Raw genomic sequence first — 25,525 nt, 5'->3', positions numbered from 1 at the left:
GCCTCGCCCTACCACACTGGAGACCTGATCCTTTTGGCATTTTAAAATCTCCTCATTAGACCTTAAAACAGCACTGGTGTCCATGGGGTGGAACCATGCTTTCTGTCACGTCTAGTTTGGCCCTTAGTCTTGGCCCTTTGCATTTTGTTTGCTAAAGATGTCTATCACAACTGTCAATGAAATATATAGTAACTGATTTTCTTGGATTGTTTGGTGGGAATAGGGAGAAAGGAATCAATGATTCTGAAATAGGTCTTTGAGAGCTTGAGTAACAAATCTGCCCCCACCCTCCCACGAGTGTGCAATCTGTAGTGTTACACCCCTAACTGTCAAGTGTTTGTTGAGCTTGCTTTAAATGTTTGTAAATCCTTATGTTCAAGAATGTTTTGGCCTAGAAAGCAGTTTGGAAATGTACAACTGTAAATCTGTTTCTTGCTGACAATGTAAAAGGACTGTGACTTGATTGCTCATTGAACTTGAGTTACACTTTACATAAGAGAAGCAGTTTTGGCCACCATTGCAGCCAGAGTCATCTGACATGGATATATTTCTGTCATCTCACCTTGTAGTGATCACAAGTGTTTTCTATTAAGCCTTCTTAAAATAGAATTGAATCTTTAGACCCTTTGTAGTGAAGTAATTCTCTGCTTTGGGGATGCTGATCCCAACGTAATGTATTCTGCGGCTCTGCATTAACAATGGAGTTCGATCCAGTATAGTAACAGGCTACCAAGTTTTGTTCAGCATAGCACTGGACTCTTCCAGGGACAGATTGTGCACGTGGCCACCCAGCATGTATTTTGCTTTCACGTTGTGCTGTTGAGCAGGAGAATGAAGCTATATTTAACTCTTTGGCATGGGAGATCTGTGTTTGGGACAGGAAGGAATATGGCTTTTGGTGCTCTCCCTTCCTCTTATACAGTGTAATTTTAGCACATCTTATGAGAGCTTGAAAGCAGTGTGTGTCTGCCCAGAACTGAGTTTAGCTGCCCCATTTGTCTTCTGAGTTTGACCAGGCTTTACTCAGAAATTATGAGACAGTTAGCGATATCGAAATCTTAAGTAATTGTCTATGAATACTGAAGAGGCCAAATAATTTCATTGGGATTAAGTGAGCATCTGGGAGTAAAAGAATAAATAAATCCAAAATTAATGTAACTGTCTGATGGCATATGATTCTTTCTTACATGGTACAAATCTGATGCACACTATTTAAAAGGAAATTCAAACACAGAAAGTTAAGAAGTAGTCAAAAAGTGAAGCAAATGATGTATCACAGATTGCTAACAGCGGCCCTTTTTCTAGTGCAAGGAGCCTCCCCCTTGCTTCCTGCTTTAGGGAAGAGCTTTTGCTGGGAGAAGGTATCACTCTTAGCAAGATCTGTTGAATCTGACCTTGTTCAATGTCTCCAAAATTGTGCATACACATAATTTTGGCCATAATAAGTTTTAATTGGCCAGTTCGATTGACCTAGGAATGAGTATGCAGGAAATAGACAAAACATCAAAAATGTAAATGTTTGCATATCACATCTATGATTTTTGGAGTGATAGGCATGTTTTGTACTCCAAACATTCCATTTTAAAATGTCTAAGATGGCTTCCATTATTGTATCAGTCCAAATAAAACTGCAGATAAATATAAAGATACTCGAGCACCAAACTGATAAAATCAAGGGGGAAGTATGCTCTTGGATCCAGATCTGCTGCTAGAGAAAAAGGTGATAACTGTGACTAAGAGTGCTTTTTACCAACTTTGGCCAGCTACATCTTCTCCTGGGCAGAAAATATATGGCCACTGTGATGGATGCCCTAATTACATCTGGATTACATTATTCTAATGCTACTATGGGCTTTCCTTGAAAAGTGTTCAAAAACATCTATTGATACAGAACACTACAGCCAGGAGTTCCCCTCCCTACCTGGAGTAGGTTGTAATCTGTTTCTGGTCACAATTCAAGGTGCAGGTGTTGTCTTTTCAAATGTTATAGCTGAAGGATTGTTTATTCTGTTACGAACCTACCAGAAAGCAATGGTCATCTCAAGGCTCTGCTTTGGGTGCCCCACCTTCTTAGATTAGGCAAGTGGCAATCTGGGAGAGGGCCTTCTTGGCCATGGCGCCAAAGCTCTAATACTCTCTCTCCCCAGGGAGACTCATCTATCTCCTTCTGTCACTATGTTCTGCCTTTTAGTTTGGTTTGGCATCCCCTCTCTGATCCTTCATTCCTGCCCAATGTTTTATTTGTTACTTTTATGTTTTTGTGTATGTTATCTCTGGTTTTAATTGGTTTAATTATGTTTTTCTTGTTGGTGTTAATGATGTTTAATATGAGACATTATTATGCATGTTTTAATTTGCTAGCTCCCTTGGTGGCCCTTGTGAAGGCAAAAAGGTGGAGCATAAATCTTGTACAAAATTTTTAAAATCTGTCTCCCCTACCACTGCTGGCTAGGTGATATGGGGACTCAGGGCCTGGATCACAGAGTATGCTGGACACATTCTTCTTTTCCAAACTCACCTCCATTGCCTCGCTAGACATGATGGAGAGGCTTGGAGCAGAAAGGATACCAGATGCCCTTTCTACAGATCTGTTTGTGCTTTCTGATGGGGGAGCTTGGAGGAGAAAATGCTTGTGTTCTCTTTCCTCTGCAAGCCATTTCCATGCCAGTTGCTTCAGAGGATATAGTGCCACAAGATCTCGTTCAGCATTTCTTGGGTTTGCTTTGCAATTTTTGTGCTTGCACAGACATTGTTTCTCTATTAATGGTGTGTGGCTTTTTATGTTTTGTTTTTTTAGTTTTAGGATATTTTAGGATATTTAGGATATTTAGTTTTAGGGACAAACATGTCCCCTTTCTAATTTCTTTGTTTCATTAACCATATATATATATTTTTAAAGTTCAAACTGCATTTCAGATGTGATAGACAAATATCTCATATTCAATATATTTTTCTTCCTTCAATCAGTTTCTGTGTGCTTTCCTACTCCACTGTGTCTTGACTGAAAATCTTTCTGTTTTATATGTATAGAGTGACACATTTGACTAGTGCCAAATAAATGTGAATGATCTTTAACCAGGTGTTAAATGTGTGTGAAATTCTGCACTCCAGTATTTTAATGCTGGAATTGCCAATTAAAATATCAAAAGTAGATGGAATGCAGCAGATTAAGTATCTCAGACAGTTTATAACACATTAGTATATTATTTTATAAGTTCTCCACAGCCATGACAAAGACACACATGTCAGTTTCTGCCATTAAACAAAGTCATTTCATTTACTGAACAATGGGCAAATAACAAGGATGGGAAGACATGCCCCAGTTGTTGTTTTTTTGGGGGGAGGGAATTACTTCACAGAGAGATGAGGTAGGATGAGGAAAGGAGACTGAGGAAGACAATGGCTTCTGAGGCATTTAGGGGCTTTCCGCACCGGGATCCTTGTAGCAAATTGTTTGCTGAACGAAAAATCGCCATTTAAAATAGTGCACTTCGTCATTATGCATACCTGACTTTGTAGTGGAATCCAGTTGCGTTTCTATCATTTCCCACAAGCTTCCGGTCTCAGCAAAAATCGCTAGAAAGGAAGCGCTATAGCCGAGCTCGTCCCGCCCCTGGCCGTCAAGCAGCCAATGGGCAGCCGTTAGCATGCTCCCAAACAGCCCCTTTCCCTTTAAGGAAGGTTTTTTTTTTTTTAAAAAAACACACCCATTGCAACGAATATGTGTTGATTTGTTGCAACGGAGAGACCCATCAGCTGGCAGGTGATGTTTGAGCTGCCGTTTCATCGTTGCCACGCTCCCCCCAAGTGGAAAAAAAAAAATCCCCCCCCCTCACGGGCCCGATTTTTGGCCGAAAACAGTGTAAAAAATAAAGGGAAAATACATCAGCAAACGGGCTTCTCTGTTGTTTGTGCTTAGTGAATAAACAGCTCTGGGGAGGGACTGAAGCCGGGGAAGCCTCTAAACAGAGGCTTGCTGGTGGGTTGAACTTCGCTCGCTCGAAGAAAAAAAAATGGCGATCGCTTCGCCGGAAGATCAGAGGAGAGAGCCAGGGGGAGGGACTTTGTAGAAACCACAACAATGGTAACGCACAGAACTTTCCCGCTAGTGTTGCAGATTGGTTGCAGGAGTGTAGCGCTTTCCGGAGGGTGAATCCACTTTTGGGGATTTCCCTGAAAGTGCTACAAGGAAGTGCTTTTTGCGGATCGGTTTCAGGTGTGTGGCAGATTGTCAACGACGTTGTGCATAATGGCAAATCAGTAGCGTTTTCAATTGGCAACCATTGTGCGATTTTGAAGGTGTGCGAAAAGCCCTTTAGTGTTGCTTCTGTAGGATTGTTAGGTATTTGGTGTCATGGACTTAGTACAGTAGATGCCATCTACAATTTTCAATTTTATGAGCGAAATGGATTTTAATAGTGCCAGGAGAGGAGCTATGGTTCAGGGGCAGAGCTGCTGCTTGGTATGCAGAAGGTCCCAGATTCAATCCGTAGCATCTCCAGTAAAGACCCAGGCAGTAGGTGATGTGAAGTAACTCACCTTGAGGCTCTGAAAAGCTGCTGCCAAACTGACTAGAGAGTGCTGCTGATCATGAAGATCTAATGGTCTGATTTAGTATATGTGTTCAAACCATAACTGCTTATATATAATAACAAATGTTTAGCATTGTATTTCAAATAGTATTGATTATTATCTGCTTAATAGATCAAAAAGACATTTCCTTTTGGTTGTTGAGGATTTGGGGGCTGTTTGGCCATGGTGTGTAATTTTAGTCCCTGTTGCTTTACTAATAACTGTTTACCAATAACTTGTACCAAAGTTGTCACAGAGAGATTTCCATCTTGTCATGTCCTACCTCTGAAGATGTCAGCCACGATTACTGGTAAAACGTCAGGGACTAAAACTACCAGATCATTACCTCAAAGCCTGGAAATTCCACAACAACCAGTTACTCTGTCTGTGAAAGCTTTTAACATTTCCTTTTCTTTCTACAGTGCCTTAATTGTGTTCTAAGAATGATCAGCTATGCAACATAATAATGAATGGCATATTTTGCAGGGCTCCCGGTGTTCCTCAGATGCTAATATGCTTGGGGAGATGATGTTTGGTTCTGTGGCTATGAGCTACAAAGGTTCAACCCTAAAAATCCATCAAATACGGTAAGATTTCTGTTTGCAGAGCTTTCTCAAAGGATCTCACTTTGTTGACTTCATATAATAACCCAGTCCTCTCATAGGAGTAGAGGTGTCAGGTACACATTGTTGTCACTGGCATTTTAATGTTTATATTTTGATATTAATTATGTGATTGTTCTTCAATTGTTGTGCACCGCCCTGAGCCTGCAAGGAAGGGTGATATACAGATTATTAACTAAATAAATAAAGCATTAATAATAATAGTAAAGACAGTTGAACATTATAGACATGACAGAATGAGAAGGAAGACTGGAACCATGTCTGATCCTCCACCAGGTTCTCAATGCTGTTCAAGTTTTTGCATAGGGGATTTGAATATATGATCTTTACTATCCATTTTTGCAAGGTACAGTTTGAGTATCCCAAGCACACATCCATATAAATACATTTATACACAAGCTCTGAGCAACAGGTGGAGGTCAGGGTTTGGCCCAGGAAGGCTGAAGCAGTTTCCACTTCCATGTGTTCATTTCTGTGTTGTTTGCCATCATTGGCAGGAGCACCCAATTAGGTCTTTAATACAGCAGAATTTTCAGACACAAACATCAGAAGTTTCAATAGAATGGTCACTGAGTATATGTACAACATAACATATTTCTGTGTTGTTAAGCATCTTCATTCAGCAGTATCAAGATGTTATTAACTGACAGCATAATTCGTTGAGGAAAGTGAGGCTGAAAATGGTTTTTCAGTTACTGAGTAAAGAGCAATGTCCTGTCTTGAGGTGTTCATGACTCTGATATGCAACTCAGTAGACAAATGAAGAAGATATATCTGTAATACATTTGTTTTGCCTCATAGCTCACCTCCACAACTTATGTTAAGCAAAGTTTTTACAGCTCGAACTGGAAGTAGTATCTATGGAAGCTTAAACACGTGAGTGCCTTGCAAGTATTATGTGAAATATGTGTATTGTGGATTAAATGAAAAAGAGAGTGCACATCAAGCCTTCTTGACCAAAATGAGAGGAAGATAAGAGCACTGTAAGCCAATTTTGTCTACTCCAGAATACCTAACCCCTCCCCCAGTCTGTTTGTGGGAACTCATGAAGGTCATTCACCTCATCCCACCCCTTCCTCTGCCTTTTGATGAGTGGATCTTCAGATGTGTCCATTTTTAGTTCCCTTGCCTTGCCCCAGCTCAAGGCTGTTGTTTAATTCTTGGAGGAGGAGTTAGAGAACCATCACCTTGGGTGGATGGCGTTTCTGTGTGGAGTACAGAGAGTGAACAGGCTGCCTGCGCATTCCTCTATTTACCTTTTTTCTCTTCCTCTGTCATGGACTCCACCCTTGCATCTGGAAGCCTTGGCCACATGTTGGTGCCTGACATAGGTCAGGGTCAAATTACAAAAAAATGGGCATGATTATATGGGAAACTGAAAGCTTCTGTGTTGCCTTTCATGATGATTGCTTTACATCGTTTTGTTCATAAGTCTTGCACAAGCAAGAGAGTATTCTTTATTAGCGCAAACCAAAGTAAATCACAATGGCATTCACCCTGTCCCCTCTCTTAATACTTCTGTTCTCCCCTTCATTGCTTTCAGCTGAGAATTTAGGAAGACTGACCTGTTTGCTGGTGCAGGAAAAGTGCTTGTTAAAAATCAAAGAAGAAAATGTGTTTAAATTAACTGAGGATTTGGGTCTTTGCTCCCATTTGTCTGGCACTACTCTGCAGTTGAAAAATTGCTACATGGCATAAGGCACACTTTATACAATGGGAAAGGAAAATGATTGGGAAAGGGATGGCATGGTGAGATGGAGATTTTTATCTCTTTCTTGGGCTAGGATATCACTTTGCTGTTCTTTACATTATGATGGCTGAAGGAGGAGAGAGTTCGGGGCTAATAATGCTGAGAAGCCATTTAACAATACGCAGAATTGGCTTCTGCACCTTGTGTTGCCTGTCATTCAACAATTTTATGGCCTGGAAAAGGGAAAAAATGTATACAGATGAGAATAGAACCACATAGGTCTTTAACAGAATGCAAATAACCATTTCTTTCTCTTTTTTCCTTCTGTAGGCTTCAAGACAGTCTTGAATTCATTAATCAGGACAGTAACATACTAAAGCCAGATCACAGCACAATTATGAATGGACTGCTTGGAAACATAAGTAATTAAGTGTTTTCTTTCTTGGGTTCTTTGTTTCAAAAAGTTCTGGAAGATCTATTAGAGTTGAGTCTAATAGCACTTTAGAGACCAACAAGAGTTTCAAGGTTTAAGCATTCAAGAGACAAAGCTCTCTTTGTCAGATATAAGTAGAGTAGAAATAGAGATCTATGTGTCCTTTTATCCAAGTCAGAAGGTGCAGGGATTTCCATCAGTGGAGATTTTAGACTGGATCCCAACCACAGTAAGATATAAAATATAAGCAAAGACTACTATGTTGAAATGAACGTGATTGCTTCTTTTATTGGCATTTGGCTCCAATCAGTATGAATATGATTTCTGTACTGATTGGTTCTCATACCAATTTCCCCATAGATCCATTTTATTAATTACATTCTAAACATAGTTGCAGAGGGTAGCCATTTTGGTCTGCGCTAGAACAGCTAGATTTAAGTCCAGTAGCACCTTAGAGACCAATAGGATTTTTGGAGTATGAGCTTTTAAAGTAAAAACTGATGAAAGGGAGCTTTGACTTCTGAAAGGTCTTAACATACAGAAGTTTTTTCTCTGCAATATGTCATGTATAGTTGTAATAAACAGGCCTTTTCACTGCGTGTAAAAATATGCAACAGAGAAACTTCCATGGGTAAACACATGCTTTGTACATCACAAGTTACGTTAGCTTACTGTCACCTGAGGGATTGGCGAAATGAATCAAAAGGATGGGAAGTCTTAGTCTACATTTCAAATTTCTTGTTCACATCGAAGATTTGTAGGATGCTGTAGGATTAATTCAACTCTATGCCACTGCAGTCCTTTTCCTAGCCTAGCATGCTGAAGAATAGTAATGAGGAGAGTAGTAACGAGCTTTGGGGAGTTGGTATATCAAGCTTAAGTTCTTACACTGCAAGTTTAAGGGGGGGTTGGCTTCATTTAAACCTATGTAGTTTCATCATGTTACATCATTTGAACATGATAAAGAAGAACAAATATATGCAAAGCATGCTAGGTGTTATTACTTTAAACTAACAGTATTCTAAAGCTACTTAAACTGCTACAGGTAGACAGGACTAAGACTATATTTACCCTGAAATTTCACTATCAAATCTGATAGAAAATGCGACCATCTCCTTAGCATCATATTTCTACAAGACTTCCTAGTGTTAAGTGTACTGAGCAAGTTAGGACAGAAAATAAGAATTTTATTTGTTTCAACTGATTTCCCCCCTGGATATTTAACTTGTAAGTGGACTTATATGAAATTCACTGGTTATACAGTCTTGCATTTCTTAATTTTGCTGTCTAAACTGAGTGTGATTTTTTTTAACTGACCATGTGGTGAATCACTGTTCTATCAAAATCTGTTGGAAATGTTTCTGGGTAACAACGTTTTGCAATCACTCTGTGGATTTCGTTGAAAATCAAAATGAGTTAGGCACCTAAATGCAGTTTTTACATTTGGAATGAATATTAATTGATATTAATAAATATCAAAATATTAATATTTAAATATTAATTGATATTATAGGCTGTCTTGTTGCAGGGGGATGCTGATCTCTGTCTAGACTTTCTGTATGCCAAGCAGTGATGTTCCTCTCCGTTGCCATGTTAGAAAGATAGCACCAAAGTAACCAAGTAGAAGAGCTTTGCCATAGTCTGCCACTTCAGTTGTTCTCAGACCAGGCTATTCTCATTATTCTAATACTTTTTATGATTTGTGTTGCCAATTATTTTAAGTGTTACTTCATACAATTGAAGAATGAGCTTTATTAATCTTGATTATTTTCACTGTTGTGTTTTGCAGCAATTAGGTGTCCTTATCCATGCAGGTGTTCCCTGCTAGCCTAATTAATCTTCCATAATTGCACTGTGCCAACAAATGGAGCAACATGATGATCTTGTCAAAACACTCACCTTTCCCATTTAAAGTTTTCATTTTCAAGGCCATCTGTTTGAACAGAATTATTTCTGAATGGGCACCCACAGTTCATCTAATTAGTTGATGGCTCTCCAGAATGATGGCTTTGGCTTCCTTACCACATCTATCTAGCCAGACTAAAAGGATGAATCCATAAAGAGACCAAGAGAACACCAGTGGGGTTACTTCATCAAGTATTTAAATGAATCATGTGCTCAAATACCGTCATAACAATTTCTTTAATCAATATCACTCAGCTTTTAGAAACTGGCAGGCTTTTAATAGATGGCTAAAGAGCAAGGGTATAAAATTTATTTTTGTGTTGTGGCACACCGGTAATTCCACCTGTTTTGTATGCCTCAAGTTAACTAAACAGAAGCCTGGCTACTATACTGATACTACTTTGTATTTCAGCAAGTTCTTCACCCTGCCCAGCATTTATTTATTTATTTGTTTGTTTGTTTGTCATTGCATTTCTATACTACTGCTCCCAGAAACTGGCTCGTAGCAGTTCACAATCAAAGCAGTATCAATAAAAATACTCCCCCAAACAGTAAAACAATATAAAATATAAATACAGATACAAGATGACAGTACACTAATAACTTTAAAAATTGCTACCCATATTCCAGGCATCGAGCTTTATATGTACCTGCTGGGAGATAGAACAGGCCCCCAGATCAGTCTACCACCACAGTAGGAACTGGGATGGGGGGACGACCATATACAGGAAAATCAAAATGACACAAAAGGAAACCACACAGAATGATGCAGTAATCAAAGAAGAAAACTGTGTGGCTCAACAAACATATATAGGCTCAATGGCCCCTTTTTTGCTAAGAGACCTTGTACTCAATTTGACTTTGTGAGATCACATGTAACTTATAAATGAGCTGAGGAAGACCTGCAAAACTGGCTAATATCCGGATGTTGTGTGCTGTTAAAATGATGATTTTTTTCATTTTACCCTGCTGTTTGATGTGATATGAAGATGTACCATTGTTTCCGGATTAAATGAAAGACTGAAATACATTTAGTGCAACTGAAGTCAAATATATATTTTGTTTTTGATTTGCTGAACCACACAGTTTTCTTCTTTGATTACAGTATATACATAAAGCAATTCCTGGTGACTCATGCTGGTTTTAGAGCCACTTTTAGGAACACTTTTCATAACTGTCTGCAGTTTTATATCACGTAGAACCTCTAGTTCTCACCACACTGATGTAAGCCTCCATGAAGGGTAGATTGCAAGCAGGAGCATAGTGACAACTATAGGGTCAACATGGTAATGCTTTCTTCATGAATCACTCTTCACATAGAGCAATCTCCATAGGCCCAGATACGATGGCCTCTATATAGAGTACCCTGCAATTTCAGTTCACTGTTATAAAAAAAGAGTTTAAAACAGTATTTACAAAACCCTTTTGGGTTTTTTCATAATTGTGAACTGCTGTGCTTATACTTCTGTGGTTTTCACTGGTTTATATCTGTTTAGAGCAGTGGTCCCCAACCCGCGGGCCGCAGCCCAGCGCCGGGCTGCGAAGGCCTCGGTGCCGGGCCGCGGCTCCTTCTTCCCTCCCCCCCCCAAAGCGAGAAGCTTGCCAGGCCGCGAGCAAATCGGCCGCCAAAGCAGCCAATTAGCTTGCGGCCTGGCAAGCTTCTAACTTCGGGAGGGGAGGGAAGAGAAGCTTGCTGAGCCGCGAGCTAATCGGCCGCTTTAGCGGAGGGGCCGGGAGGGGAAGCCGCGGCCGCCGGCATGGCGGTGGCGCAAACGCGCATGTGCGGACTGCCCTGCTGGGCGCAAACGCGTGTGCGCGGCAGTCCGCGCACGCGCGTTTGCGCTGGGGCTGCCACATGTGCGTGGGCCCCCGGGCTGCCCTCTCCACCCACTACTCCACAGCGGTCCGCGGCAAGCAGAAGCTTGCAGACCGCTGGTTTAGAGGACTGTGGATTATACAGCCCCCCCCCCACACTCTTCAGGCATGATATTGAATGTATATTATGCTTACAAATGAACTAAATGTTTAGTACAAAATCAGTCAATAGAGTTATGTAAACAAGGATAAGCCAAATGTCACGACATACTACAATTGACACGTGTAGTATTAAAAGATTCTGTTAGAGAGCATACTCACATCCAGTACCTATCAGTATTACTGGAATCTTACTTATTGTGTACAGAGAAATAAGAGCCCCAAGACGTTTAGAAAACATATTAACTGAACCCACTTCTTTAACAGTGCATTCCCAAGTAGAAACAATGGGCCTCTTCTAATTTGCCTGGGACTAAATATATTCACTGTTTGCCTGGGACTAAATATTCACTAAATATACCTTAATGGTATTTTGTTGGATATGCAGGTTCTCAGTGTGCAGATATTCAGCTGGGATGCAATGGAGTATGCAGTGACCACTAATAAATATTTTAGAAGAGAAGAAAGTATTGTAATAAATGCACAACAGAGCATGATCTATTCATCCAAACTTGCTTAATTTACATTTCAGAGCCAAAGAATCCAAGTGTAAGGCAAAGCAAAAGTAAAGTTAATCTGTAACCAGAACATTTCCAGCAAGTAAATTAAATAAAAAAGAATACATGTGACCCACTGATCCTTGCCAGCTCTTAATTTTAAAAGGTTACTGTGTGCTTACCGAGGATACTGTGTACATTTTTTCTCTGACCCACCCACTTTTTGGTAACTATTAGTTCTCATTATTATCTTCCTTTTTGTTAACAAAAAAAGAAAAAAGGGAAAGAAAGAAAATAAGAATGTGCCTTGCTTATAGTACTGCCTTTTGAATTCTGAAACCCATGCACATATTTGAAAGTTCAGACTGAGTGAGGATCCAGGACACCTATTGCTGATAAAGCTTAACAACCCACTAATAAAACTGATCATACTCAGGAGAACTGTTTCCCATTTTATCCTATGAAAACATTGTGAAAGCCCAGGAGAGGTCCCCTTGCTTCCAACTCTGACCTGATGTCTATCTTCACATGGAATCCTGTGTGCCCACAGGATAAATGATGAACACACAGCCTGGTGGAATGAGCTGCTGGCAGAGAGGCAGGCCCTCACAGAACTCCCAGAGGGCCTGTAAACAATGCTCTTTGACCAGGCATTTGGCTGAGGCCAAGGACCACCATCACCATCTGATTGGGCCCCCCAGCCAGACTCCTTCTCCCCCATCTCACACCTGGCTGACAACTGGTATACCATCCACCCAGTTCCCAGGCGTGCTAAGGGAAGATGTAAGGGAGGGAGTTCTTGACCATTTAGTTAAAAAACAATTGATGAATTTTTAAGATACAGTAATTTATCCTTCGTATAAGTGTTTAAACTGTCAAATCGTTATGAGCTCTTCTGGTGCTGCTTGGAGAGGGGCAGCCTATAAGCATAAACAAATATAAATAGATAAAGAATTATGGGCACAACATGGAGATTAAATCCATAAATGTTAGTGAACTAATAAGATACGATTCTTAAACAACAGGTGGGAAATGCTAGGAATTACAACAGGAGAAGGAAGGCAGTCTAAAATTCTTTTTTGTTGGTATGAATTAATCCTTTGTGCAGTGTACTGGGATCAAAGACAGATTCCTCAGTCCAGCCCCTGTTTGGCAGAGACAAGTAAGCAGAACTTTCCAGTACCCGCATCCCTTATTCCTGAGCTAAAGTTCAAGCACTGTTTGAACTGTTCCCCTCAGGCCAGGTTTCTTCTGGATCCTGACAAGGGAAGTTTTAGAGCAGTTAGTGATGCACTGCAGCAGCTAAGCTCATTTAGCCAAGTAGGCCCTGAGGCAGCTGGCACTTGGGTTGTGGCAACAGTGACTTACAGGGATGAGCTGATCAACTGTGTGCAGTGAGAGGTAGCCCTGCAGACCAGAGGAATCCTAGTAGGGGTCATAAGGTGGGTGGATTTGGAAAGAGTAATAAAAGCAATGGAGAGGTGGACACCAACCTGACTTTCTCAGGTAGACTTGTAGGTACAGAGAGGCATGCTGGTAAGATCGGGGTGGGGGGAGCTTGACTAGAGGTAGTGAAGCCAAATCACTCCTTTCATTGGAAGCTTCAAAAATAGTAGGAGAATTGGGCTTGTAATTTGAGTGTGTTTTTCTTGTGTTTCTGGGTCTGCATTTGTGTTGGCTTATCTTTTTTGTTCCCTACCACAGATGCTGTTCTGCTTTACTAACCTCATTCTTTCATATGTATTTTACATTTTGCCATGTAGGTTTTTCACAGCTTTGCAGCCCTAGACGGGCATTCTCTGAACAAGGTCCGCTCCGCCTGATCCGGAGCGCCTCTTTCTTTGCAGGTTTGCTATATGCTGTGTGGGTAGACTAGTTGTTGTTACCAAGCAGAGTGGATTTTGCAGCTTGGCCTTGGAAATAAAATATGTTTAAAAACAAAAAACAAAAACCCTAGTCAGTCCAAGTGGAATGGGTTTGAAAAAACATTTATGATATATTAAGAAAGCCTAACAATAATTTGCGTTGGGCTTGCAAATTTCTGGCAATGCAAGTTTGTCATTAGGGATTCAGAGGTTGTTTGAATTTGAACTCTATTTTAATTTGCCATTTCCATAAATGTGAAATAAGTTCTATTTTACTTACAATAACTGGCTTTTATTTCCATGGCTGATTTAATCCCCCACTCCAGATCTGAACAATTTATCATTCTTAAATTAATTACAATCGAAAGGCTTTTGACCTGGTTAATGAAATCCTAGCTTTGTTGAAGTCAGCATGGCTAGAATTTTACCTCTATGCATAGTAAGGACTGGCTGCAAATGCAGATAGCTTCTGGCATAGTTGAAGAAAGCAATAAAAGTTCAAACCTACCTCCTACTTGCCTTAGAGCACCGGTAGCACAACTGTTTCCTGTACCATTTTTCTTTAGTTTGTAAATGGCATTGAATGCTTTTGCTCCATGGCAAACTTCCCTTTTGTTGTCACGTTATTTCATCTGCAATGAAATAAAAAGGTGGGCTTCAGCAAAATCTGACAGCTCACAAGGAGCAAGTGTTTTGGCTTGATCTGCTTTGCGGCCTTTCTTGGTGATGGGTGTCTGTGTGTGTAGGTGCTGTGCTGTCATTTTCAAACTTCTAAATGAATGCAACCAATTAGCATGATTTATTTGAATGATAAAATGGAGCACCTTTGAATAATAAAATGGAGTTGAAGCGACAGTTTTCATATTTTCATGCTAACAGGTGACCTTATCTTCATAGTCCACAGCAACCCTATGGATATGCCTGGGAGAGAGTTGAATGAAGACAGAGACAGCGGAATTGCAAGATCTGGTAATATAGTTATCAAAATGTAATGTCTTTAAATGAACTCTTCCTGCTTTTCTGTAATTAAAGTATTATCTGTCACTTCATCTTGATCTCTCAAAATATAAGACCTTGAGCATATTTTTACTTCCACAACCATTTTTGTTAAAATATTAGAAAGTAGTATTCACAGTTTAGATCAGAAGAGTGATATTTAATTACAAACCATCAATATGCAAAGGGAAATTTTTGTACACTTATGATTCTCTGTGGCAATTTCATATGTAAGCGGCTTTTCAATTCCTAATTAATATTAAGATGTTTTACTGGATTGCTGTTTTTATGAACTCTGATTTTATTGTTTTATCATAAATGTTGTAAACCGCTAAGCCAGAATTTCTGGGAATGGCGGTATATAAATTAAATTATAAATAAATAAATAATTCTTTCTCACAACCACTCTTGGACTGGGTCACTACTATTGAAGATTTTATAGAGTACTGGCTTCAGATTGGGTCCTGCAGTCTGCAGGTGCAAGGGTTGAAGATCTTTGCACAAGGACTGAAGATCTTCTCTGCCAACCCCAGAAGTTGTATTTCATGCTCCTTAGCCATGCTCTGTCAACATACAGTGGAGCATATTGCAGTGGATTGGGGTCCTAAATATAAGCAAAAATAACAAGCTGAATCGATTGCTGACCTGCCTTTCACACATCTAGGGTTGCCAGTCCCCAGCTGGGTTTGGCAATCTTCTGGAATTACAACTAATCTCCAGACTACCAAGATCAGTTCCTCTGGAGAAATGGCTGCTTTGGTGGGTGGGCATTATAGCATTATATCTGACTGAAGTTCCTCCCCTCCCCAAATCCCACCCTCCCCAGGTTCCACCCACAACTCTCCAGGAATTTCCTAACCCAGAGTTGGTAACCCTAAACAAATCTGTGTTCAGAGAAGAAGACTGATATATTTTTCGGCTGTTAGCATCACAACGTAGATGCAAAACACTGTAGTGGAAAACATTTTGGAAAGCTTTATTTTAAAAGTTTGTATCTATTTTTTCTTTGTCACAGCATCTCTAAGCAGCTTGCTTATCACTCCGTTTCCCTCTCCGGGCTCTTCGCTAAATAGAAGCTGTGCTAGCAGTTACCAACGGCGCTGGCGTCGCAGTCAGACAACCAGCTTGGAGAACGGGGTCTTCCCTAGATGGTAAGATGTACATTATGACTGACGGGAAGTGCAGCTTTCAGATTCATGTATGATATTGGTTTACTTATTTGGATGAATACCTCAAGCTTAATGCCTAGATCTATTTTCTGAAAGTTTTGCGAGTTACTTAATGGTTTACTATGCATTAAATTTTAAATACATTGTATTTTAATATATATAACTTTCTGTTCTGAGTTTGTTGGGACTTTACGTTTAATATCTAGAACTTATACTAGAAATGAGGAGGAAGACTAGGAATTGAGGTAAATCTACCCAATTTCAGCTGTATCAGTGTGACTGTTTTTCATGCATTGGAAATAAATCTTGATTTACATGGATCCAAGTTTAATCAGAATAAAATTGTCTAGTTATATTTTACCTTCATAATATTCCTTGCAGCTCATGGGATAAGATCATGAGGCAACATGTGAAATAACATAGGAAAAAGGAACAAGTTACCATATGGTAATCCTAACACATTTAGAATCAGTTATTTGTGATAAGCCTGAGATCACATGACTGATCAAATAATAGAATAGCTTGATATATGAATATATGATTGAATATATGATAAACTTCCAATATCAACTGTTAAGGGATAACTATAGCCATTAAGGGACACCTATGGGCCTAAAGCACATGCATTACATATAAACACCTAAAACCAAGCCCAAAGTGTGTGCAATAGAGGTTTAAAAAATACCCATGAATGGCAAATGTCTGGTAGAGAACCTCTAAAAATACCACCTTTGCATCAAAGTGCTTTTGAATAAATTCTACAGATCAGCTGTACCAATAAACATGATCTTTTGCTGATGTATGTTGAAGTTCAAATTGTGCAGTAGCTGGAAGCTCTGTGGAAGCAATGCCTTGCACCATCTATTTCCCTGAAGGTCTATAGAAGAAAGCTTTAACTTGTCAGATGACAGCTCCAGCCCAAATCCAGGAATCGTCAGGAAAAAGAAAATAGCTATTGGGGTGATATTCTCACTTTCAAAGGATGAAGAAGAAAACAGCAAATTTCATGAGTTCTTTTTCTCACACTTCCCGCTCTTTGAAAGTCACATGAACAAACTGAAGAGTGCAATAGAGCAGGTAAATATTGTCACTGCCACCTCTTTGAATTGATATTCATCTTCTTGCATGTCTTGGCAAAAGAACATTGTGAGATAATGCCTTTGCCCACCCAAAGTAATGAGTGACATAGTACTTACCTTGGAGAGGTAGGCAGAGCAGTTGCTTGCTTCCTCTGTGATGCAGGCGCACTACATAATGGTTGTCTAATTCTATCCCTAAAAGGATAAGATATAGTTGCACAGAGGCCTGATGGGCACAATCTGATGTAAGCCACCCTGAGCCTCTGGGGAAGGACAGGGTATAAATGCAAAAATATAATACAAATAAATAAAATCATAAATGTTGGGTTAAGAGCCTGCATCACATGTGATATCACTGCGGGGTGGGGGGGTCTACCAGTGTGCTAGCTGCTTCCTCCAGGAAAACAATAGAGGCTAGAGTAGCATTCCTCATTACTTAAGATATTTTTTCTCTGTTATAATAAAATTCATCTGGAGCTTGGCCTAGTTGTGAAGTAAACATTAGCACAATTTTTTTTTAATTGTATTTACTGTCAGTAAGTTCAGAAAGATGAATTTGCTACCCATTTGAGTTTTAGACACTGAATCAGTATGGAAAACTTTGGACTTTTCTCTATTATTTGCAAGCAACAGTGTGGGAAAAACAATGCAAATACATATGTCACACATATTTCTGCTTTTGATATGAAACTTCACAAACAACCATTGTTTATTATAGTATAAACAAATGTTTTTGCCTGTCAGGGTACACCTTAGATATAGCATAGCACATGACTTTGTTTTTCATTTTCTGTTGCCATATCTGATAATGGTTTTCTGTTAACAATTGTTTTCAAGGCTATGAAAATGAGCCGCCGATCAGCTGATGCCAGCCAGCGCAGTTTGGCATATAACAGGATCGTAGATGCCTTAAATGAATTCAGGTGAGTTTGCTTCCAAACTTCTGTTGACTGTACTAAAATGCTTCAACTGCAGAGTTAAAACCTATTACCTGTCACCTCAGATGTATAGCAAGGTGTTGTGACAGAGTGGGTAATGATATGAGTATTGAACCTGAACATTGAAAACCAGAGTCCAGTAGTACCTTTAAGATCTTTGTTGGTCTTAAAGGTGCTACTGGACTCTGATTTTATTGTGCTACTTCAGACCAACATGGCTACCATTTGAATCTATCCCTATTGAAAACCAGGTTCAAATCCTTGATCAACTATGGAGTTCTTGAGGTGGCTTTGGACATGTCACTTCTCTCAGCCTAGTCTATTTCCTGATTGGGCCATGACGTTCCAAGGTGGATTGGTGATAGAAAGTGACTTTGTAGGGTTTTCATGGCAAGGGACGCTCAGAGGTGGCTTGCCAGTGGCCCATTATGCACGGAGTGGAAGGTCCGCATTCGGAGTGGAATGGTGGCAGCTAAAATCACCAATTACGCACGCTGCAGGTGGCAACCGGGTGCAGAGTCAACATATGCTGCCGAAAAAGCCGCGTTAGCAAGATGCAGAAGAAAGTGGAGCTTCCCGGGACCAGGGTGCAACCAGAAGTGACTCCGGAGTAGCCGCGTGCATAATCGGATACTCTGAGTTTTGTCGCCGTTGCATTCCATCCCTTGCGTAAGCAGTTTGCTTCGCTTCTTCCTCCTCCACATTCTCCATGCCGCCGTTTCAGCGGCCGTGCATAATAGGCCAGTGCCTGGCATAGTGTTGTGACTCTAGACTTCCTTGGTGATCTCCCATCCAATACTAGCCAGGGCTGACCTTGCTTAGCTTCTGAGAATGGACAAGATTGGGCTATCCTGGGCTATCAAGGGCAGGGCTGGAATGGTGCAAAGGGAATAAAAAATGCAAGTAAAATTTTCAAAGAGTCTGATAGTGAAGGAGAGAATTGACTTTCAAATATGTGAACCGTATTTGGTGGCTAAATAATCAACTGTAGTTGTGCATTTTGGGAAAGATTACAGATTGCCCTGTTGCGTATCCTGAAAAGGTGTAAAAGAATAAAACATTGTCGTCACCTTTGTTGAGGAGTGGGATTTCTATCACTGGAACAGGACTTTCTCTCCTCTCCTGAGATGTCAATACTCGGGGACAGGGCTCCCTAATGGACAACTTGAGTGCAGATAAGGAGTTTGCAATGGAAGGGGGTGGGAATTGGTTAAATTTGCCCTCCGTCTCATTAGTAAAAATTTACTGCTGGATATGACTCTTTCAAATAATCCAAACTCACTTCAAGGGATGGCTGCATGTGGCAGGATTTTTGTGAAAAACAGCAATCGATAAAAGGAGCACATCAGCAATACGTTTGGAACCCAAATGTTGCAATTTGTTTGCATATACAGTGGCCTTCTTTAGCACAACTTGCAATGCTCATTTTTATGGCTGCGGTTTATCTAAAGTAAATAGAAGAAGAAGAAGAGTTGGTTCTTATATGCCACTCTTCTCTACCCGAAGGAGGCTCAAAGCGACTTACAGTCGCCTTCCCTTTCCTCTCCCCTCAACAGACACCCTGTGAGGTGGGTGAGGCTGAGAGACAAAACAGGTATTTTCTTGTCCTCTCCTGTTCTAAAATTTGCATCAGCCACTAGAATCTCATTTCTTTAGCATCTTGGAAAATGGTAGTTTGTCAGCAAGAACCAGCGTGGTGTATTGGTTAAGAACAGTGGACTTTAATCTGGAGAACCAGGTTTGATTCCCTGCTCCTCCATATGGCCTTGGGCCAGTCTCAAAACTCTCTCAGCCCTACCTACCTGACAAAATGCCTATGAGAAGAGGAAGAGAATACAATTGTAATCTGCTTTGAGACTCTTTAAAGTGGAGGGGAATGGGGTATAAAAAAACTTCTTTCCTTGTAAGAGACTAGGAAACTGTCAGCTAAAGCAGGGGTAGTCAACCTGTGGTTCTCCAGATGTCCATGGACTACAATTCCCATGAGCCCCTGCCAGCATTTGCTAAAGGATTAGTTACACTGTTCCCTGAGCTAAAGGATTAGTTACACTGTCCCATGTTTCAATAGTGTCATTCTGTTCTTTAGCTAACTTCATAGTGCCAGAGTTATTCCTGAGCATCTTTCTAGCTTTACTTACTTATTTCAGTTCCTTTTACTGATTTCCCCAAAGCACAGTGATTGGCCATTCTCCCTAACTTCAACCAGTTGGGTTATCTAACCCTGGCCATTTAGGAGTTAGGAAATCTGGATAGGCAATTGTAAGAGCTGACTCCAGTTGGCATTAGGCACTCACTCTGAAGAGGCTCCTTGATAAATTTCTCCAGCAGTCTCTTTCATAGCCAGGAACAATTTCGGCAAGTGAAGCAACATAGTATATCAGTGGTCCCCAACCTTTTTATCACCAGGGACCGGACAACGCTTGACAATTTTACTGAGGCCCGGGAGGGGGTTAGTCTTTTGCCGAGGGATGTCACTGCTGCCTGAGCCCCTGCTCCACTTGCTTTCCCACCGGCGCCCCTGACTTCCTGCTGCCCACTGGGAGTGCTGCCAGCAGCCACGCCGAGGGGGAGCCCCAGTGATGGTGGCCGCTGGGGAGCACCAAAGGTAAGCTGGCAGCAGAGTGGCAGGGCAACCCCCGAGGCAGCAGCTGGGGAGGAGGACGAGGAGGAGCCACGGCCCAGTACCAACTGATCCACGGAACCGGTACTGGTCTCCGGACCAGGGGTTGTGGATCGCTGTAGTATATGACCTGCCTATGTAGGCATTGACAACCACTCAGTCTATCATGATATGGACTCTCTTTATCCTCAGCATCTGCTTTGAGATACTGTAGAGTTTCTCTCGTGGAGTTTGAGAGTTGAGGCTGGAGACTTGTCTGTGGAAATTTGAAGGTCACACTTATAAGCCCTTCCATGCCAGGAGACAGAAAAAGGTCTTGCTTGCCAAGTTGTTTGGTTGCTTTCCATGAAGAACAATGTGTGATATTTAGTATGGATGGCTGATTATAATCAGGATTAAGTGTGAGAAGGTCTGAAGGGCTGGAAGTACATATTGGTAGTACACTGTGCTATTAATATTATACATTCTGCTACCAGTTTGTGGTAGACGGCCAAGGCAGACAGCTTGGACAGTTCAACAGTAGCAATTTGGCATGGGGGAGATGAGTGTCAAGATCCTTCCCTTTCCTTTTTGTTTAGAAGGAACAGTACTGACACTGTCTCATTTTGGTTCTGTTCCATAATTCATATGGACCGTTTATGCACTGGGCACTTTACTGCCCCAGCTCTCATGCAGGAACACAAATAGGGGGCAGATAAGGTGCACTGGGCCAAATGCTCCCCCGTGTGGGTGCAGGAAGAGGTGGGGCCACCTGCCACGACTAAAACTCCAGCCTGCAACCCAGCATGAAACCTCCAGTGCATAAACGGTCATGGACTAGGTTCTGTGCCCTGTGGAGCAACAGCAATAAATGGTGTTTTTTTTTAAGGCTTAGAAAGAAGAAAAACACTTGGCTTTATAGTATACAACTGATAGATGTCTTGACTAGACCTTTAAATGCATTGTAAAAAGGGGTTAATTCACATGACAAGTTGATTGTATAATTTGTGAGGATTGTGTGTTTGTGTTCACTTGCAGTTCTATGCTGCAGTTTCCAAGCTGCAGTAAATATTATTCTGCAGCAACACAACTCGTTACCTGAAATCCAAGCTATTTTCATCAAAGTTAAAACTACCTTTGGGAGATTTTACTTTTTAACTAAGGATGTTAATGTGTAGAAAAGGAAAGTTCACAAGATGTTTTTTCTGTTAAATCTTTTTTCTGAGTGGGGATTTATTGTTGAAAATTGTCATCTAGAAAGTATTATATGGATCAGAAGAAAAGCTGGTTGTTCCTCTTTCAACCCACCCCACTCTACCCTGGTACAGAAAGATGTGAAATACTGGAATTAAACAGGATTGCCACAGTTTATGTTGTGATTCATTTATAATCTACAGAAGAAACAGTATACTTGTTTCCGTGCTCTGCAAAGGTCCGCATTTTAAAAGAAGAAAAGTAAATATTCCTGTACTTGCAGTATTCAGGACATTTGAACTATCACCTCTTACTCACAATAGAATAATCCAACTTGATTCTTCAACTGGCTTAGCAAAATCTGTGGTCATTCTCACTTTATTAAACCAAATGAAGATTTAGTATTGTATATTAAGAGGACAGTGGATCTATCTGTTACAGCAAGATAAAAATGTGATTACTAATTTGTGTTCAATATTTGTTACTATATAGCAGTTCTTTAGACCAGGTATTAATAACTGTTATCTAATTCTACTCCCCTATGATAATTTCTTCTGCCATTATCTGTATGATTTCCAATAATCAACAAATATTATTGTTTCTTGGGATGCAAGTATCCCCTGTCTCCTGGGGCAGTGGTCCCCAACCCGCGGGTCGCGGCCCAGTGCTAGGCCGCGAAGGCCTTGGTGCCGGGCCGCGGCTCCTTCTTCCCTCCCCCCCGAAGCGAGAAGCTCGCCAGGCCGCGAGCAAATTGGCCGCCAAAGCGGCCGATTAGCTCGCGGCCCGGCAAGCTTCTTGCTTCGGGAGGGGAGGGAAGAGAAGCTTGCCGAGCCGCAAGCTAATCGGCCACTTTAGTGGCCGATTTGCTTGCGGCCCGGAGGGGCCGGGAGGGGGAGCCGCGGCCGCCGGCATGGCAGTGGCGCAAACGCGCCTGCGCGGACTGCCGCGCACACACGTTTGAGCCCCTGCCGGGCGCAAATGCGCCTGCACGGCAGTCCGCGCAGGCGCATTTGCGCTGGGGCTGCCGCGTGTGCGCGGGCCCCCGGGCCGCCCTCTCCCCGGACTCTGGAGCAGCGGTCCGCAGCGAGCGTAAGCTTGCGGACCGCTGTCCTGGAGTCTAAAGTACTTTGCTAGGAAACAGATCTTTGCAGTCATTATCTTACTGTGTATGTGAAATATGCATATGTGGACATGTACACAGATGCACATATTTATATAGGTAGACCTGTGTGGAGCTCTGGGAAATGGTCCTGCAGGAGAGATCAAAAACCTGCTGATTCTGCTGACTATAAACATTTCCTATACCTTCTGTACAATGTCTACAAGTTCTAGAGGTGCTCTTGTCTTATTTTTAGATTAACAGAAAAAGGCAGCAATGAGGACTAGAATGCACACATGTTTAACTTCTCAGTCTTTTGGCTAAGAAGAAGAAGAGTTGGTTTTTATATGCCGCTTTTCCCTACCCGAAGAAGACTCAAAGCGGCTTACAGTCGCCTTCTCATTCCTCTCCCCACAACAGACACCCTGTGGGGTGGGTGAGGCTGAGAGAGCCCTGATATTACTACTTGGTCAGAACAGTTTTATCAGTGCTGTGGCGAGCCCAAGGTCACCCAGCTGGTTGCATGTGGGGGAGCACAGAATTGAACCTGGCATGCCAGATTAGAAGTCCGCACTGCTAACCACTACATCAAACTGGCTCTCATAAGATCAAGTGTAGACTGTAGTGTAGTGTGTAGATACAAAATTTGTCCATTTGTTTATGTACTCATTTTTACCTTTCTCATTTAACTGAAGACAGGTTTTAATTAAAAACAGTATTAAAAACAGAATTTCCAAGACTGGAGAATAGTGGAGTGAAACATATTATATTATTTACAATAAACTATGTCTTAAAGAGGGATTACAAAAGTAGAAATGAAGACTGCCTTACATTCTACAAGATGGATTAGAATAGAACCTTATTCATTTTATGAAACTCCCTTCTAAGTTACTCTGTTTTATGTGTGTCTAGATAAAAAAAAGAATCTCCCTCCCAGGTTAAATTCTTATTCTTGGGATACTCTTTTGCTCATTTATTTTTTGCTTAAAAAAACCCCAACTATCTTTAGGTCTTTGACATGCATGACTTTGGACTGAAATAAATGGACTGAGTGGGATGATTCAGGGAAGCTCTGAAAAAAAGAAGTGTTCATAAAACCACTTAATGTACTAAGGGGAAATGAAAGGGAATATTGCTCCTCTGCATAAAAATCACATACCCATAACTAGTGTTAGGCCAGCTAACAGATGAAAACTAAGTTGGCATGTGGTTCCATAGCACAGTCCCAAAACAAAGTCCATGTTTAATATATTTTATTGAGAGCCAAAGAAAACAGCATGTGCAAACATTTGGGTCCTCCACACCTCTTCATCAGTAAATGGCCATCAAAGGCTCTAACTGTACTTAGGATGGCACTGGGAATTTACCAGTTCACACATACAGGCAGAGGGTGAGCAGTAAATTAGTACAGAGCATAATGAAGATGTTTAGCAGATTCAAGGACCCTACAGGAGTAACAAGCTTATAAGGTTATCATTTCTTTGGGTTCAACTCTGGTAGGGAAATGTAGTGAGGGAAATAAATATGTCAAGATTAGAGACTAATTGGTAGAGGCATCCCCAATTGTGGAATGCCGAGATTACCCTGTCACTGCATTCCATCCCCCCCCCCCAAGCATGGAGGCATTTCCTTCATTGTCTTTCCCCCCCAGAGTTGAACTAAAACAGATGATAACTTTATAAACTTAGCTTGTTATTCAAGTATCGTCCTTGAATCTGTTAATCTTCATTATGCTGCATATTAATTTATTGCTCACTGACTGCTTGTGTGTGTGGACTGGTAAATTCACATTTCATTGTGTTTAAGAAAGTGCATGAGCACACAAAAGTTTACAGCTTGAATAAAACTTGGTTGGTCTTGAAAGGACCACTAGACTCAAACTTTGTTCTACTGCTTCAGACCAAAACGGCTACCCGCCTGAATGAGTTAGAATGGCCCTGTCAGTGTGGTGGCTAGGAACAACTTGAACCTGGCCCCTTGAATTCTACTCCTGCATGTGCCAATGGGTGGTCTTATTTTCCATCAGAGATCCAATCTGAAGTGTTTACTGCTCAGAAGTAATTCCTTGCTAGTTTGGTATTGCATTACAGGGTTTCCTTGCACATATGTTTGTTGCAATCATATATATAACTCGGTTTATTTAAAAAAACTATTAATGCTTTTAATCATCAGACTGAAGAGGCTTACAGTTCTGTGCAGGTTGCTGACATATTTGCAGTGTGCTTTGTAAAATAGCAACCTTGCTTGCATGTGTGCTTAGTTGCCCTCAAGTGCTTTAGAGTCAGCTAAGTGCATTAATAAAAGAGCCTCTTGTGGCGCAGAGTGGTAAGGCAGCCGTCTGAAAGGTTTGCCCATGAGGCTGGGAGTTCAATCCCAGCAGCCAGCTCAAGGTTGACTCAGCCTTCCATTCTTCCGAGATCGGTAAAATGAGTACCCAGCTTGCTGGGGGGTAAACGGTAATGACTGGGGAAGGCACTGGCAAACCACCCCGTATTGAGTCTGCCATGAAAACGCTAGAGGGCATCACCCCAAGGGTCAGACATGACTCGGTGCTTGCACAGGGGATACCTTTACCTCTACCTTAAGTGCATTAATGCTGATTATGCCTCTCAATGACCGTTTACGCTCTGGGAATATCATTGCCCCACCTCCCATATAGGAGCACAAATCGAGGGCAGATGAGGTGCACCGGGCCAAATGTTTCCCCATGTGGGTGCAGGAAGAGGTGGGGCAACCTGCCACAACTAAACTCTAGCATGCAGCCCAGCATGAAACTTCCAGTGCGTAAACGGTCGATAATATGCTTGAGCCATTCATTTTAGAGAGGAAAATATATACCCAAAAAGGATGTAAATATTACAGAAGGGGTTCAAGGAGAACTTGGCACTTTTT

General features: G+C 41.2%; 1 protein-coding gene across 4 annotated transcripts in view; it reads left to right on the top strand.

Moving 5' to 3' along the window:
* Nucleotides 1-25,525, top strand: part of FNIP1 (folliculin interacting protein 1) — a 121,283-nt gene that overhangs the window by 74,988 nt on the left and 20,770 nt on the right. For 3 of the 4 annotated variants that reach the window (XR_013229262.1, XM_077326870.1, XM_077326872.1), the window contains exons 4-11: nucleotides 5,059-5,159; nucleotides 5,997-6,071; nucleotides 7,216-7,307; nucleotides 13,458-13,541; nucleotides 14,457-14,528; nucleotides 15,571-15,706; nucleotides 16,600-16,801; nucleotides 17,641-17,726. Coding sequence is in view for 3 of the 4 variants with exons in the window: in XM_077326870.1 (XP_077182985.1) it covers nucleotides 5,059-5,159; nucleotides 5,997-6,071; nucleotides 7,216-7,307; nucleotides 13,458-13,541; nucleotides 14,457-14,528; nucleotides 15,571-15,706; nucleotides 16,600-16,801; nucleotides 17,641-17,726 (848 nt within the window). In the remaining variant the exon portion in view is untranslated. The remainder of the gene's footprint in view (nucleotides 1-5,058; nucleotides 5,160-5,996; nucleotides 6,072-7,215; nucleotides 7,308-13,457; nucleotides 13,542-14,456; nucleotides 14,529-15,570; nucleotides 15,707-16,599; nucleotides 16,802-17,640; nucleotides 17,727-25,525) is intronic. The other variant, XM_077326871.1, reaches the window with a different exon arrangement.

The sequence above is a fragment of the Paroedura picta genome, chromosome 3 (assembly GCF_049243985.1).
Source record: "Paroedura picta isolate Pp20150507F chromosome 3, Ppicta_v3.0, whole genome shotgun sequence".
In the NCBI taxonomy this organism is placed as follows: Eukaryota; Metazoa; Chordata; class Lepidosauria; order Squamata; family Gekkonidae; genus Paroedura; species Paroedura picta.
Note: the sequence above shows the minus strand (reverse complement) of the source record. Positions and strands in the feature narration are given on the sequence as shown.